The sequence below is a fragment of the Gadus macrocephalus genome, chromosome 4 (genome assembly GCF_031168955.1).
Source record: "Gadus macrocephalus chromosome 4, ASM3116895v1".
Classification (NCBI taxonomy): domain Eukaryota; kingdom Metazoa; phylum Chordata; class Actinopteri; order Gadiformes; family Gadidae; genus Gadus; species Gadus macrocephalus.
Genome location: NC_082385.1, coordinates 32,454,478 through 32,470,819, shown reverse-complemented (window position 1 = coordinate 32,470,819; position 16,342 = coordinate 32,454,478). Strand labels below are relative to the sequence as shown.

Here is a 16,342-nt window from a genome sequence, read left to right as displayed (position 1 = left end):
CCTCACTCACCTCCAATAACACCTCCTCACTCACCTCCTCACTCACCTCCTCACTCACCTCCAATAACACCTCCTCACTCACCTCCTCACTCACCTCCAATAACACCTCCTCATACATCTCGAATAACGCCTCCTCGAACCCTCCCCCCCTCCTCCTCACGCACCTCCTCACACACCTCCCCCTACTCCTCCACACACACCTCCTCACACACCTCCCCCTACTCCTCCACACGCACCTCCTCACACACCTCCCCCTACTCCTCCACACACACCTCCTCACACACCTCCCCCTACTCCTCCACACGCACCTCCTCACACACCTCCCCCTACTCCTCCACACACACCTCCTCACACACCTCCCCCTACTCCTCCACACGCACCTCCTCACACACCCATCCCTCTCCTCCACACACACCTCCTCACACACCTCCCCCTACTCCTCTACACGCACCTCCTCACACACCTCCCCCTACTCCTCCACACACACCTCCTCACACACCTCCCCCTACTCCTCCACACACACCTCCTCACACACCTCCCCCTACTCCTCCACACACACCTCCTCACACACCTCCCCCTACTCCTCCTCACACACCTCCTCACACACCTCCTCCTACTCCTCCACACGCACCTCCTCACACACCTCCCCCTACTCCTCCACACACACCTCCTCACACACCCATCCGTCTCCTCGCTCGCCTGCAACGGTGCGACAGAAAATAAACTGCGGATAAGAAATGCGTGAATATCGGACAGATCACCAATACCTTCTTCCTCCCCCTCTTCCTCCCCCTGCTCCCCCTCTTCCTCCCCCTCTTCCTCCCCCTGCTCCTCCTCCTCCTCCTCCTGCTGTTGCTGCTGCTGCTCCTCCTCCTGCTCCTGCTCCTCCTCCTCCTCCTCCCCCTGCTCTTCCTCTTCCTCTTCCTCTTCCTCTTCCTCCTCCTGCTCCTCCTCCTCCTGCAGGTGAAGGAGGCCATCCTGAACGATGAGAACTACTGCCCCCCCGAGACGGCGGTGCTGCTGGCCTCCTACTCGGTCCAGGCCAAGTACGGCGACTACAGCAAGGAGGGCCACAAGCCGGGCTACCTCACCCACGACCGCCTGCTGCCCCAGAGGTCAGCACACACACACACACACACACACACACACACACTCCCTCGCACCTGGACACGCCCTCAAGCCACTGACTCGGACGCTCACTCAGTCGCTCACTCGTCCACTCACGGATTCGCTCACACAAGAAGAGGTTATCAACACGTATGTTGCACTTCTGTTTGTTTACATGACATTTGAATGGCGCAATCGCACCTCAGATCATGTCACTTCAACACACACACACACACACACACACACACACACACACACACACACACACACACACACACACACACACACACACACACACACACACACACACACACTCTTTATATTTACATCAATCTGTTGCCCAGTGAAATGTTGATTTCCTCTGTAAATAATGCTGGATTGTTTCTCGTGTGTGTGTGTGTGTGTGCGCGCGTGCGTGTGTAGGGTTCTGGAGCAGCACAAGCTGACCAAGGAGCAGTGGGAGGACCGGATACAGACCTGGCACGAGGAACACAGAGGAATGCTCAGGTGTGTGTGTGATGATTGTCCTTCCTAATGCATAACATAGGAACTGTGTGTGTGATCCTTTAGGAATGGTAATTGTGTGTTTGTGAGGGTGTGTGTGTGGGACCCTGTGGGAAGTTTCTGTTTGTTTGTATGTGTGTGAGCCTGTAGGAGTTGTAATTGTGTGTTTGTTTATGCATGTGTGACGCTATAGGAGTGGTAATTGCGAATTTGTGTGTTTTTGTTTGTGTGCGTGAGCCTGTAGCCGTGCTTATTGTGTGTTTCTTTGTGTGTGTGTGAGTCGGTAGGAATGGTGTGTGTGTCAGCAGGTCCATGCTTGTTGTGGCGCGTGCCGTCAGGCCTGGCTTGAGTGTTTTGAGGAAATTAAGATGTCTGTGTTTCCTGATCTGATATCGTTTTTTTTACGGTTTACTTTCATTTCCCCTCCAGTCATTATTTTTTGGGAAATGGTTTTAAACGGAAGGCTAGTATATGTTAGAGGGTTCGACGACGCCGAGAGCCGTCCAATCGCACGCCCCTCTAGAATAAAACCAAACGGCGCCGCCCCGGTGTCTCACCGGGTAGAGCGCGTCCCAGACCGGCTCAGTCCTGATCGCAGCGATCCGGGTTCGATTCCGTCCCGCGGCCCTTTGCTGCATGTCCTCCCCCCCCCCTCCCCCCTCCCATGCCTCCCTCTCTATCTCACTTCATAATAAAGCATAAAAAAAACGCAACCAAAAATAAATCCGGAACGAAAACAAACTGATCCGACCGAACTCTGCCATGTTTAAGACCTCGCCCAGGGAGTTCCCAAACCCCCGAGGGATTGTGACCGCGCAGCTGACTCTCTCTCTCTCCCCCCCCCCCGACCAGGGAGGACTCCATGATGGAGTACCTGAAGATCACCCAGGACCTGGAGATGTACGGCGTCAACTACTTTGAGATCAAGAACAAGAAGGGCACGGAGCTGTGGCTGGGTGTGGACGCGCTGGGCCTCAACATCTACGAGCACGACGACAAGTAAGGGGCGCCGCCGAGCCCGGGAGCGGTTCTCGAGAGCGGTTCTCGAGAGCGGTTCTCGGGAGCGGTTCTCGGGAGCGGTTCTCGGGAGCGGTTCTCGGGAGCGGTTCTCGGGAGCGGTTCTCGAGAGCGGTTCTCTCGGGAGCGGCTCTCCGGAGCGGCTCTCGGGAGCGGTTCTCTGGAGAGCGCACTCGGGAACGCTCATTCGGGAACGCTCTCAACAACGCTTAGCATCAGGACTTCTGACTTCCAGAGCGGTTCTCGGGAGCGGTTCTCGGGAGCGGTTCTCTCGGGAGCGGTTCTCTCGGGAGCGGTTCTCGGGAGAGCGCGCTCCGGAGCGGCTCTCCGGAGCGGCTCTCGGGAGCGGTTCTCGGGAGAGCGCGCTCGGGAACGCTCATTCGGGAACGCTCTCAAGAACGCTTAGCATCAGGACTTCTGATGGGAAGAGTCGGAGGTAGGAGAACGCGCCGACAGGCGCTAGCGTGGTTGCTAGCTCTGGGCGCTAGCGTGCAAGCGTGCTACGTCCCCTCCTCTCTGTTGGAAGTCTGGGTTTGGAGAACGCCACGGTCGCCATGGCGCCCTTCAAAGCGCGGTTTTGTTTGATAGATTTGCGACGAATGCGGCGTGCAAAAGCCTTCAGCTCGCGTCATTCCGACGCAATGTTCTAACGGAGGTTGACGTAAAATGTTAAAGTAAAAACATGTTTTTTATTTTATTATGTCAACGATGGTACCCGTTACACTTCTGACCATTTGTTGAAGGTGGGGTCCCCCACTCTGCGTTCCTTCTTCAGGCCTTCGTCCCTGATCATTAGTGGAGTTTTATTGGGGTAGGAGTTTTATTGGGGTATCAATAGATGGCCTGTAAAGCCCTTTGAGACTTTAACTGTTATGGAGGTATTGACTTAAACTTGGCTTCAGACTGATTCAAAGACAGGCTTTTTTATGTTTCCTGTCATGGTACCTTCTGGATTTTGGTTATTGCCCGCTAGCACTTAGCTCCGGACTGCTACTTGACAAACCCTCTGGTCCGAAACACAACAGCGCTAGCGAGCTCGCTACGTCGGAGCCCCGGGGCTTTAGCATGCTACGTCTGCCTCCCATCCCCTCCTCTCTGTCCCAAGTCCTGACGGGGACCGCCTTGTTGCCATGGCGCCAGCACATCGTCGGGGTTCTTGTAGGGACTGTGTCTGTTCCTATGGAAACACCAAACGAGTGAGCGGTCAGTGCTCGTTTAACTAGGTCTCTCTCTCTCTCTCTCTCTCTCTCTCTCTCTCTCTCTCTCTCTCTCTCTCTCCTCTCTCTCTCTCTCTCTTCTCTCTCTCTCTCTCTCTCTCTCTCTCTCTCTCTCTCTCTCTCTCTCTCTCTCTCTCTCTCTCTCTCTCTCTCTCTCTCTCTCTCTCTCTCTCTCTCTCTCTCTCTCTCTCTCTCTCTCTCTCTCTCTCTCTCTCTCTCTCTCTCTCGGAGTGAAAACAAGCTTTCCAGATTGTTTGGATTGTATGGCTATTGACATTCCCGCTGTATTTCCCGTAGTTCCTCCTAGATGTACTCTCTGCGTGTATGTATATGAAGCTAAATCTTGCCAAAAGCATTTCTCGTTTAGCATGAATGACGGGCTTTCTTTGAATGAGTCACAGCCTTGATATTTAGATTGACTTGAGAGAGTCGTGAGTAATGCACATCCTCTCGAGAGTCGATCATCAAATGTTTTCCAACATGTGAGATCTGCACTGTAATTTCCCAAGCCGCGTTACCATGGCGGCAGATGGCTCCTGTGTTCCATTTCGGTTTGGCGTTCATACTTTGAATCTGGCTCTCTGAACTGAAACGGTTTCTCTAGGACTCTCTCGTAAGAGATTAGGGTAAGTTGCGACGAACTCTTCACCCCTCGACACAGGATACAACCTGTGTGTGTGTGTGTGTGTGTGTGTGTGTTATATATTTAGAAGAATGTCATGTTTCCGAAGCCACCGGTGACTAGAGGAAGATGGCGTCAGTTCATTGTGGAGGAGGGGGGGGGGGGGGGGGGGGGCTGTTCCCGACATGATGTGAGGGTTAAACACCCCTCCCTTACGTGGAAGGAAGGCGGGGCGTCCATCACGCCGCCCCTGACAGCGTTTCCTCTCCCTGCCCTCTGATTGGTCCCACGCTGACTTCCTCTTCCTCAAACCTCTCGGCCCTCTACGGGCCATGGCCACCACTTTCATCTCCCTTATCTTCCTCCCCTCCTCTTCCTTATCTTTAAGTGAAGGTTATTTTGACTGTTGGTGTTCCAGACTTATCCCAAGGTCGCGGCGTCCGTGCGCTGCTTTTGTCAGTTGGCTGGTTTCGCTTCGCCCCCCCGTTCGTGTCCTCTCTCGCCCTGAGAGGGAGGGAGAGGGGGAGAGAGGAGAGGGGGGGAGAGAGAGAGGAGAAAGAGGAGAGGGAGGGAGAGAGAGGGAGAGAGAGAGAGGGAGAGAGAGGAGAAAGAGGAGAGGGAGGGAGGGAGAGGGGGAGAGAGAGAGGGGGGGCGCAGGGGCCCCAGGCGTTTAAATGTTGTGGGGAAGGAGAGGCCCCCGGTGACTGAAATGTTGCTGACCCAAATGTCATCTCTAAAAAAGAACCACCCCCCCTCTACTAAGGTCACGTCGGCCTCATGCGCCTCACATGCGCCATCTACTGGCGGCCGTCGATTCGGCAGGCGACAGCGCTGTCTGTGTTGTAACCTGCAACAAGTCAAGTCGAGTTTATAACTGTAGCCTTTAATCACTCACACACACACCCCCCCCCCCCCCCCCCGCCCTAAGCCCTCCGGAGTAGAGTAGAGGGAAAACTCCCACAAACCCAGAGGGGAGACACACCGTGGAGCACAGAGGAGGGATCTCTTCTTCCAGAGGAGGAATGCAGGAGTGATCAGGACTGCAGGGCCTTCAAGTCTTCATTTGTCTCAATTATTAAAAAAAAAAAAGGGCCTTAAAAAGTAATGCAGTAAGTCTTCACTGTTTACTCCCCATGATGTTATTGAGTGAAGCTTCCATTCCAGAGTTGTTTAACGCTAATAAACTTGGTGTCTGTTCCCTGTGTTGATCCGTGGCCGATATTTGGAGCTTTGTCCCCATTTTGGTGATAATGCAGAGCGTTCTGCAGATTGCATACTGTGTCACGCAGCATGTCACTCAGCAACAAACACACCGAGTGTAGGGCAAGACGGTTTAAGTACCGATAATGGCAGCACAAAACAAAGAACAAACAAGGGTTATGTATGATTGATCATCTAGGCATTCTGCCAAAAAGTCAAAAGGCTTAAAAAGACTTAAAAAATTGTAAGAAAGTGTCAAAAGACGTAAATGACGATAAGAAATTGATCACTTTGGTTCAAATGTTAAAAAAAATTCTTTCCTTTGTCCAGGCTGACGCCAAAAATCGGCTTCCCCTGGAGTGAGATCAGAAACATCTCCTTCAACGACAAGAAGTTTGTCATCAAGCCCATCGACAAGAAGGCCCCGGTAAGACCCCCAGACCCCCTCACCACCACCCCGTCTGAGTTCAGTCGTAGAAACGTTCACTGCCTAAAACGCTCTGCCTCTTACTTATTTTTTCTACTGACTTTATAAAATGAGAAATCCAGTATTTGCACCGGTTTGCCTTTTTAGAAATTTCTAAGGACGTTTTACACTGGTCTTAAAATCCTTCACTTATCAAACGACATAATCCTGACCTTTTCCTACAAAACTTAACGAAATATCTAGAAATGAGTCACTTCCAGGCTGCACTTTAACATCTTTTGATTTAAAAGTTCTTCGATCCCTTTAAAAAAAAGTACAATCCTCACTGATACCTGGCTTACTCTCTTTACTACTTCTAAAGTTTTTGCTTCTAAAAATCCATTTCTTTTTCCTTCTCTATTTCCCGGTCGGCTCGGGGTTCGATCCCTCGACCTCTCGCTCGCCGCAGGACTTTGTGTTCTACGCGCCGCGGCTGCGCATCAACAAGCGCATCCTGGCTCTGTGCATGGGCAACCACGAGCTGTACATGCGCCGCCGCAAGCCCGACACCATCGAGGTGCAGCAGATGAAGGCGCAGGCCCGCGACGAGAAGCAGCAGAAGCAGATGGAGAGGTACCGGAGTGCACACATGCACACGGACACAAGCGTGCAGACGCACAAAAACAGACACACACACGCGCGCACACACGGACACACACACACGGACACGGACACGGACACGGACACACACACACACACACACACACACACACACACACACACACACACACACACACACACACACACACACACACACACACACACACACACACACACACACACACACACACACACACACACACACACACACACACACACACACACACACACACACACACACACGGACACGGACAAACGAGGGCGTTTGTACGACTGCAGGTGGTTTTGGGGTTCGTTCAGACGTCAGGGACTCGTTGGCTACAATGTCGTTGCACTTGCGCCCTCGTTCGGTTCGTTCTCGTACGGAAATATCTCGGAGCTGACCCCTTCCACGTGCGACCGGTCAATCGAACATGGAGCCGCCTCACAAGCTCCCCGTTGCAGTCGGTCCACAAGCATGCATCCAGATTATCATAATTAATTCCTACCAAATTTTCCTAGGACTAGTTTTACTATTAAAACTAACAATACTAGTGCTATGACTACCACGACGACTACTACTAGTAGTAGAAGGCCGGTCCTCAACTGGTCTGACGGCGGCCATGTTTGTCGTGTGCAGGGCCCAGCTGGAGAACGAGAAGAAGAAGCGGGAGCACGCGGAGAAGGAGAAGGACCGGATAGAGCGGGAGAAGGACGAGCTGCTGGAGAGGCTGCGGACCATCGAGGAGCAGACCCTCCGGGCCCAGAGAGGTGACCTCCTCCCCCTCCTCCTCACTCTCCCTCTCTTCCCTCTCTTCCCTCTCTTCCCTCTCCTCCTCACTCTCTCTTCCCTCTCTCCTCCTCCTCCTCTCTTCCTCCTCCTCTCCCTCTCTTCCCTCTCCTCCTCCTCTCTTCCTCCTCCTCTTCCCTCTCCTCCTCGTCCTCCTCTCTCACCCTGTTCTCTCACTTCACCCCTTCCCTTTCTCTCACTCTCTTCTGACTTATTCTCTCTTCTGTTCTTCCTCTTACTCTCTTTGGTTCTTTCTCTTTCCTTGGCTTTCTCTCACTCTTCTGTCTTATTCTCTCTGCCTCTGTCGTCTTATTCTCACTCCTTTTCCTTCCTATTTTCTCTTGTTCTCTCACTCTTTTCCTTCAAATTGGTTTACTCTTTTCCGTCTTCTCTCACTCTTTTCCTTTCCTATTAGTTTACTAAGAGTTTACTCTCCTACTGTGTGTGTGTGTGTGTGTGTGTGTGACCTCGTGTTTGTCTGTGTGTGTTAACATCAATGTGTGTGTGTGTCTGTCTCTCTGTGTCTCTCTCTCTCTCTCTCTCTCTGTCTCTGTCTCTGTCTCTGTCTCTGTCTCTCGTTCTCTCTCGTTCTCTGTGTGTCTCTGTGTCTCTGTGTCTCTCTCTGTGTCTGTGTCTCTCTCTCTCTCTCTCTGTGTACTAACTCCCCCCCCCCCCGCCTGTAGAGCTGGAGGAGCAGACGCGCCGCGCCCTGGAGCTGGAGGCGGAGAGGAAGCGGGCGCGGGACGAGGCGGAGCGGCTGGAGAGGGAGCGGCAGGCCGCCGAGGAGGCCAAGGCCGAGCTGGCCCGGCAGGCCGCCGACCAGATGAAGAACCAGGAGCAGCTGGTAGGACTGTGTGTGTGTGTGTGTGTGTGTGTGTGTGTCGGTGTGTGTATTTTACCGTGTGGGTCCTTGTGTGTGTGTGTGTGTGTGTGTGTGTGTGTGTCGATGTGTGTTTGTGTCGGTGTGTGTGTTTGTGTCGGTGTGTGTATTTTACCGTGTGCGTCCTAGTGTGTATGTGTGTGTGTGTCCTGTATTTCTGTCGATGTGTTTGTGTTCGTTTGTGTCTCCACAAGTCTAAGTGTGTTGGGGCAGATTCAGACCAAATCCGTTGCGTTGCGTTCCAGTCAACGTGGGCGGTCAGCCTTCTGGTCTGATAAGCTCATCGGTTTGAGCTTTATGACGTAGGCTGCTGTTATTTTTTCAGCATCGGCAGCTTAAACGCACGCCCCCCCCCCTCCCCCCTCCCCCCCCCCCGTTCATTCGGTCTGAATCAGGCCGGGGAAAGAGGTTCACGCATGATTCTTTGCTTCTGCCAAATTTGTATCATCCGGTTGACATCTATTTCTTTCATCCACAATAGTCAAACATCCAGAAAGGTCACCGCTAGTCTGGTAGAAATGTATTACCAGCATCGGCCTACAGAGGGCGCTAGAGTGCATCCACCCATAGGGGATTCACCCACTTTGCTCCGGTCTATCCAGCCGCTTTCATGTCAACAACAATGGCGGACAGAGACAGACCTGTGGAACACCAACCCCATCGCTGAACCCTCGCGTTAAAACAAACTCGCTCTTGCACGCTTTACAAAAATGGTGGCCGCCAGGCCCTTACGGCCTGACGCGAGGACGTAATGGGTCCGTAAAACCCCCTCGCGTTGCGTCGACGTGGAACCATGACTAAGCCTTTAGTCAGTCCACATGTGTGTGTTTATTTGTGTGTTCTTTTGGCTTGGACTCATTGTGTGTGTGTGTGTGTGTGTGTGTGTGTGTGTGTGTGTGTGTGTGTGTGTGTGTGTGTGTGTGTGTGTGTGTGTGTGTGTGTGTGTGTGTGTGTGTGTGTGTGTGTGTGTGTGTGTCAGGCGGCTGAACTGGGGGAGTTCACGGCTAAGATCGCCCTCCTGGAGGAGGCCAAGAAGAGGAAGGAGGAGGAGGCCAACGAATGGCAGCACAAGGTACGCCCCGCCGTCGCCATGGAGACCACACCGCCGCCGTAACCGCCTTGCTGTGACATTTTCGTGAATTTGCAAAAAAAAAAACTGGTTTTGTTTTAAACACTCCTGACATTGATCTTTTTCTTGTGTGCCGAACAAGATTTTTTAAGACTCTGACCCCATATTGGGGTAAAGATGTTCATGAAGCACCTGCCGTCGCTAGGTCAACCCGTTCCCCGTACACAACAAAGATAGCTAGGCTAAGAACTTAACAACTCTAGGCGCTATTGCAGCCTTTTCACACTTAAAGCTAGTATTATATGATACAAAGTGTATCGTTTTATCTCTAATAAAGCTGAGAAAAGGTCGAATTTGAAAGAAATTAGAAGTATAAAAAAGAATCCAAAAAAATGAAAGTTGGAGTATAAGAAAGAAATTTGGGAAACGCCCACCTGTCAATCAACGGTCCCTCCTGCGTTCTGATTGGTCGCCCCTCCCTCCTGCCCCCCCCCAGGCCATGTCGGCCCAGGAGGACCTGGAGCGGACCAAGGAGGAGCTGAAGACGGCGGTCACGCCCCTGGTCACGCCCCTGGCCACGCCCCTGGCCACGCTGCCGGCGGGGGGCGGCGGTGGCGGGGGCGGGCCCGACGAGGGGGAGCACTCGGAGCAGGATGACGAGCAGGCGGAGGCCAGCGCCGAGCTGTCCTACGAGGGCGTGAGCCAGCTGGAGCTGAGGAGCGAGGAGCAGCGGGTCACAGAGGCCCAGAAGAACGAGCGCGTCAAGCAGCAGCTGCAGGTGGGGCGCGGAGCGCACGCACGCACGCACGCACGCACGTACGCACGCACGCACGCACGTACACACGCACGTACACACGCACGTACACGCACGTACACGCACGCACGTACACACGCACGTACACACGCACGTACACACGCACGCACGTACACACGCACGTACACACGCACGCACACACGTACGCACACACGTACGCACACACGTACGCACACACGTGTGCTGACTCACTCATATTTTCACTCACTCATGTACTCGCTCACTCATGTACTCGCTCACTCATGTACTCGCTCACTCATGTACTCGCTCACTCATGTACTCACTCACTCCTGTACTCTCATGTACTCACTCATGTATTCACTCATATTCTCACTCACTGATGTACTCGCTCATGTAGTCACTCGCTCACGTACTCACTCACTCGTACTCACTCACCAAACCCCTGCTTTGTGGCGACCGTATGATGTCCACATAAACACGCTCACCTTGCTCCGACCTTACGCCCCCCAGACGCATCAACACTTTGTGAGGACCTAGTGATGTCCGCATTCTCTTTAAGGCCCAATCCCAGTCCTACCCCTCCCCCCTTCCCCTTCCCCCTCCCCCCTTCCCCTTACCCCTTCAAAACAAGGGGGAGGGGGAAGGGTAAGGGCTAGAAATGGGATTGGGCCTAAAGGTCACCTAACAATGTACTGCTAGGCGTTCCATATTTGGCACCCCACGTTTAAGACATTTGACCCACCGTTTATATTCCGAGCCCCCTCTAACCCCGTCTCCCCGCCCCCCCCCCCCCCCCCCCGGTCCAGACGCTGACCTCTGAGCTGGCGGACGCGCGCGACGACACCAAGAAGACGGTGAACGACGTGCTGCACGCCGAGAACGTCAAGGCCGGACGTGACAAGTACAAGACGCTGCGGCAGATCCGCTCGGGGAACACCAAGCAGCGCATCGACGAGTTTGAGTCCATGTGAGGGGGGGCGTGGCACCCATCCGCTACTCCCCCGTTCCCCTCCCCCCCCCCCCCCCCCTGCATTTACCTGCAGCCAATCGCTTTCCACGGACCCCGCAGACTCACAATAAAACGAACGAACAAAAACAAAAAACGAACAAGGAACTATTTTCCACCGGGACGGAATTCGTAAGGGTGCGGTACGGAGGGCCGGGAGCTCGTCTTTGCCAAAGTTTTGCCCTCCTCTTCGTCCACCTCTTCGCACGGCGCTAATGTTTTCAAAGCTAACTTTTCTTAAAGCCTCCCAAGACGTCTCCCACAAGAAGGTCGCTAGGATTGCCAGAAGAACAGGCAACCGAGTTATTTTTGTTTTGTTTTTTGTCCCGGAGCAATCAAGGCCATGAAATAATCTTTTTTTTTTTGTTGTCTTGCCGTTGCTTGCTTCGTATGCTCGTCTGGAATGATAGTATTATTATGCAACAAAGATGTTCAGTTTAAAAGTGCTCCCGTTCTCTTTTTAGAAAGTTGTCATCCTCTCCTTTTTTGCGTTCGCTTCGTTCAATGGATGTCATCATTTTTTTTTCTCGTACCTAGGGAGGTAGGTTTCGGTGAATCCAGGCAAATTTAGAAAAATCTTGAGTTGAGGGAAATGCTCTGGATTTTGGCCATTTTGTTTCTTTGGTTGTTTGTGTGGGAAATATCTACGAGTCCGTCCAGGAAGAAAGATAGTTTAAAGTCGGTTCTGTTCAATTCTGTATCGGACCGATCACAACTGTATTTGTTTCAGAATCTTGAACCAGGTCTGCATCCATGAAGTGTCCGGACTTGGGTGAAAGGAGTACAAGTATATCAGACCCCAAGGCATTACGGGGTTTGGAGTCTAATTAAAGTAGCAAAGGCATCAAAGGGAAACCAGGGTCTCATTTCACTGAGCTGGATGTTCGTGTTACTGATCCACAAAGGAGGTGTTGTTTTACAGGCTAACGGTCACGTGTGTGTGTATGTGCGTGTACGTTTTCCAACTCGTAAGTTGAATGGGTTCCTGTCACGGAGAAGCCCAGAGAGCTAGTTTTAGTGGATGCCTGTGAGTCTGATCAAATCATCAGTCCTCAACTTCAGAACCGAATCTCTACCTCAACCCTGTTGCCATGGTGACCGCCCAGTGGTGGCGATGATGCACTTCACGGTTAAGACGAGGTCATGGTGGGTTTGATTCGATTTGGACGCTGATGGCGGTTTCTGTTTTAGATTTTTTTTGGGGGCGAAAGACGTTGCAGTCAAAACGACGCGTGTCGGTCAATTTAACGTTTATTTCTCAGATCTCCCAGGGACGTCGAGTTTCAAAAGTTGCTACAGGGAGGGCGCAAACACACGCACGCATACGGCATGTTTGACAGTCACACAAGGGCTACCGAGAAGCGAATCGGCTGCGTTCGCTCTGACTCCCGTCAGCCAATCAGTTGTTCAGGCCCGAGGCATCCGTTTGTTTTAAACACTTCCACTTTGGACGATTCTAGAATTGTCTCAAGCTCTCGAGTCCTCTTTGAGGGTGACCTAGGAGCGCAACTTTGGACGTGCAGACAATTTCTTTCTTTCATTTTTTTTCTTTTTAAAACCGATGGATTTGCAGGATTTAAGGTTTTTGCAAGGGAGTCAAAGTTTAAAAGATGAGCTGGGGAGTTGACATTTTTTCTTTCTGGTAATTTTCCTCTGGCGGAATTACAACAAAACCGTTTTAGTATTTTTCCACATCTAACCTCACTTTTCTCAACGCTTTAACTGCAAGTTCAATCTGCCTCTTCTGGGCCAGCGGAGGCAGGATTGTTCAAAGAGGCGTTTTCGAAAAATGAGTGCATTTTAAGTTTTGTTTGTTTTTTAAATTTGCAATAAAATAAAAACATTGTTATTTTGTTATGCTACACTTGAATGGTCTGTAATTTTTTGATTGCTGCCATTTTAAGGTTTAAAACCAACCAAGGGTCCTGAAAAATCACGACTTCATTAATGGTCTTGGCAACTATTGCTTTACGAATCAATACATGTATAAATATAACGTTTGTTTGACCATACATTTTTGTTTTCCAGAGTTCTTCGAGTTGTTTTGTGAGGTTTCAACCATACAGTGGAAAGTACACTAGACCACACAATGCAATACATTTCCCTTTATTGAACAATCACAAAAGAGAATAGTTACAATGACGAAGAGTGATGGTTAGTTACGCCTTTTCTAAAGGACCTCTATAAATAGCGTTTCAACAAACAAATCCATTTTTTTGATGTTTTGACGTTTTTCTACAAGTATTCCTAGACCGTAAAGCGTTGTCATCTAAGTAAATATAGGTTGGATTATCGTGTCGGTGAATTAGTTAGCTCTGTGTTAAACATTCCAAGACCACATGCTCTGCTCCGGGGTCGTATGCTTCTTAAGGGAACTCATAAATTAACTATGTGAAAGCAGATTGTTAAATTGGCATCTGAGGAAAGTGCCGTCATTTTGTAGACATTGATCTGACGATGAGTTTCGGCCCAATCCAACTTGGTCGATGCCAAATCAAGATCTTTAAAAGTTGCTTAATGTTGCAATTTAAAACCAGGCAACTTCAATATTTCAGTTTCCCACAACATAAGTTAAGTTATATACTACAAGATAAGGAAAACAAAATACAACATTCGGAAATGAAAGGAAGTGACAACATGCAAAGTACACACTTACTATGCATGTTTTCATGATTATGCATCTGTTCTAACGAGGGCACACACCTGCAGTAACAAGGTGCACATCGGTCCTAACGAGCGAAACAAGGTGCACAACTTGCCTAACGAGGGCACACACCTGTCCTTAATGAGAGCACGCCTGTCCTCAAGGAGAGCACACCTGCCCTAACAGGAGCACACCTGTCCTAACAGTAGCACACCTGTCTTTAACGAGGGCACACACCTGTCCTTAACGAGGGCACGCACCTGTCCTTAACGAGGCCACGCCTGTACTCAAGGAGAGCATACCTGCCCTAACAGGAGCACACCTTCCCTTAACGAGGGCACACACCTGTCCTTAACGAGGGCACACACCTGTCCTTAACGAGGGCACACACCTATCGTGACAAGGAGTGCGAGGAGGACAGGTGACAAGCTCACATGCGTCTCTTTTGTCAAGTTACCTAACAGAAGAAAAAAAAAAAACTAACATGCAGAGAAAAACGAACCAAAACAGGTGAAAACATGCATAAGAGTTGGCTGAACATAGTTCAGAGTATCGGATGTGTCATAAGCACAATGCCGTCAAACAGGCATTACTTGGGGCCCTCTCTCTGCTCCCACGCTGACACACGGTGTCAGGGGTCCCACAGAGAAGGCGCTTCTTCAGTACACTAAAAAGATCCCCCGGTTTTCCTCGCTTCAATTATCTTACACACTTTGTATAATCTGGCATGGGTGGGGGTGGGGGGCGGGGGGATTTGAGGTCCTGAGCCGTGAGGTAGCAGGTTGAAATCCCTGTGGTTTTGCTTTGGGGCGGGGGCGAGACCCGGACTGTTAAACCCTCGGGGCAGAGGTCGGTTCGATGGCCTCTTGCGACTAATCCAAGCATTTAGTGAATCTACCGATTAGGTTTATTAACTGATTCCAACATTGTCATCCATCACGATATTCATTCTTTAAAAGTGGGAGTGACTCGTATCATTGAGTAAAATAGTTTTACAGCCGTCTATTAATTCATGGCCAATGTGTTTCTAAATGTGACTCAGCATGGTGTAACTTGTTCTCATATTTCCAAATAATTCCAAGTTAACCTCATATAAATACTAGGAATGGCTACCATATTTTAGAGGAACTTTTAATTTGAAATGATTCGAATACCATGTGAAGGAAGTACAAATACTGATGTTTCGCGGGGAGGGGGGGGAGAGATCAGAGGTGATTGTGTTCAAATACGCTTAGGATATTTTTTTTCTTTCTCAAACCCAAAGCCAGATAACGAGGCTGCAATACCCAGACATAGCAGGTAGTCAACCTCCTCGTATCATTTAACATCACGCATCATCAGCAGCAGCTTCCACACGCTTAAAGAGCGGACCTCCTCGATCGGAGAGCAGCAAGGCGCCGACAGTCAGCGACCCACGAACGACGCGTCTGCAAACAGTCTGTCCGCCAACGGCGCTACGATACAAATTGTATCAAAACAAAGTGGATTTTGGTTCCCCCCTACTTCCTTCATTTCGCTGCGGGGTTTAAAGCGTGGATTCTTCCGGGAGCCGCGACCCGGGACCTCGAAGACACTGACGGGCAAGAGAAGACGCCTGGCCGCGCCGTTCAATATATTAACGTCTATTTACAGTAGGTACATGGGCGTCCACGGACCCTGAAACACACATCACGGTCTGCAAGAGCAACAAGCTCAGACCCGATACTCAAAGGGTCCCGCAGACGGAGAGAGATGGGGGTGGATGAGGGGGGTATATGGGGAGAGATGTCCCTTACTAAAACTAAGGTACACAGGACGTGGTGCCACCCATCTCTGACTCTTCACGACGGAGACCGGAGAACGAACGTCTCCCGAGTCCTGAAATTCGAACCAGACACCTGCTAATCACGGACAAGGGGGGGGTAAGGGGCTAGACAGTCACGCACAAGACGGGAATCTCGTTCTAGTTTTTTAACGAACGGCACGACGCATGATTTTACGATTAGAAACTCCCTGATGGGAAAAGGGCCGTCATCCAGGGGCAAACCCAGAGAACGGAGGAGTTTGTTTTAACCGGTTTAACCTCCAGGGTGGGCGGTGCTTGCGTGTGTGATCCGAAACACGGCGTTAACAATCAGTGTAGTTCTCGACTTATGCGGCAGAGAAATAACTAATTGATTTAAAATAATGAAGATTTTGTTGCAGAATCAATTAAAGGCACCCAGTGCAACTTTCGAGGCTTAAAAATAAACATTCAATTTCTAGTCTTTTTTACACGTAGTAAGTTTCAATAACTCCATACCATTACATACCGACATTTAAGCAGCAAAGATGAAACGTCGTTGTGTGGTGAGAACTGATACAAAATCGATAACAACAACAATGCCGCCATTTTCTTTATTTTTTGTAACCTACAATAAATAAAGCAGGCTTCCAGTCAATGGAAAAATGGCTTCTCCCCACCGGCGATTGTTGTTGTTTACGATT

General features: G+C 50.7%; 1 protein-coding gene and 2 long non-coding RNA genes across 6 annotated transcripts in view; 2 read left to right on the top strand and 1 right to left on the bottom strand.

Moving 5' to 3' along the window:
* Window positions 1–13,094, top strand: part of LOC132455367 (radixin) — a 28,699-nt gene extending 15,605 nt beyond the window's left edge. For all 4 annotated transcript variants that reach the window (XM_060049202.1, XM_060049203.1, XM_060049201.1 and 1 more), the window contains 10 exons: window positions 964–1,115; window positions 1,531–1,614; window positions 2,464–2,610; window positions 5,998–6,094; window positions 6,543–6,706; window positions 7,353–7,483; window positions 8,186–8,346; window positions 9,362–9,454; window positions 9,948–10,229; window positions 11,033–13,094. In XM_060049202.1, coding sequence (XP_059905185.1) covers window positions 964–1,115; window positions 1,531–1,614; window positions 2,464–2,610; window positions 5,998–6,094; window positions 6,543–6,706; window positions 7,353–7,483; window positions 8,186–8,346; window positions 9,362–9,454; window positions 9,948–10,229; window positions 11,033–11,197 — 1,476 coding nt within the window. In that variant the 3' untranslated portion in view covers window positions 11,198–13,094. The remainder of the gene's footprint in view (window positions 1–963; window positions 1,116–1,530; window positions 1,615–2,463; window positions 2,611–5,997; window positions 6,095–6,542; window positions 6,707–7,352; window positions 7,484–8,185; window positions 8,347–9,361; window positions 9,455–9,947; window positions 10,230–11,032) is intronic.
* On the top strand, window positions 10,389–10,836 carry LOC132455452 (uncharacterized). Its single transcript, XR_009525251.1, has 2 exons — window positions 10,389–10,541; window positions 10,624–10,836. It is a non-coding gene; the product is annotated as an uncharacterized LOC132455452 (long non-coding RNA).
* Window positions 11,539–16,220, bottom strand: LOC132455436 (uncharacterized). Its single transcript, XR_009525218.1, has 2 exons — window positions 14,179–16,220; window positions 11,539–14,136 (listed from the first exon to the last, which is right to left on the bottom strand). It is a non-coding gene; the product is annotated as an uncharacterized LOC132455436 (long non-coding RNA).
* Between the last annotated feature and the right edge of the window lie 122 nt (window positions 16,221–16,342).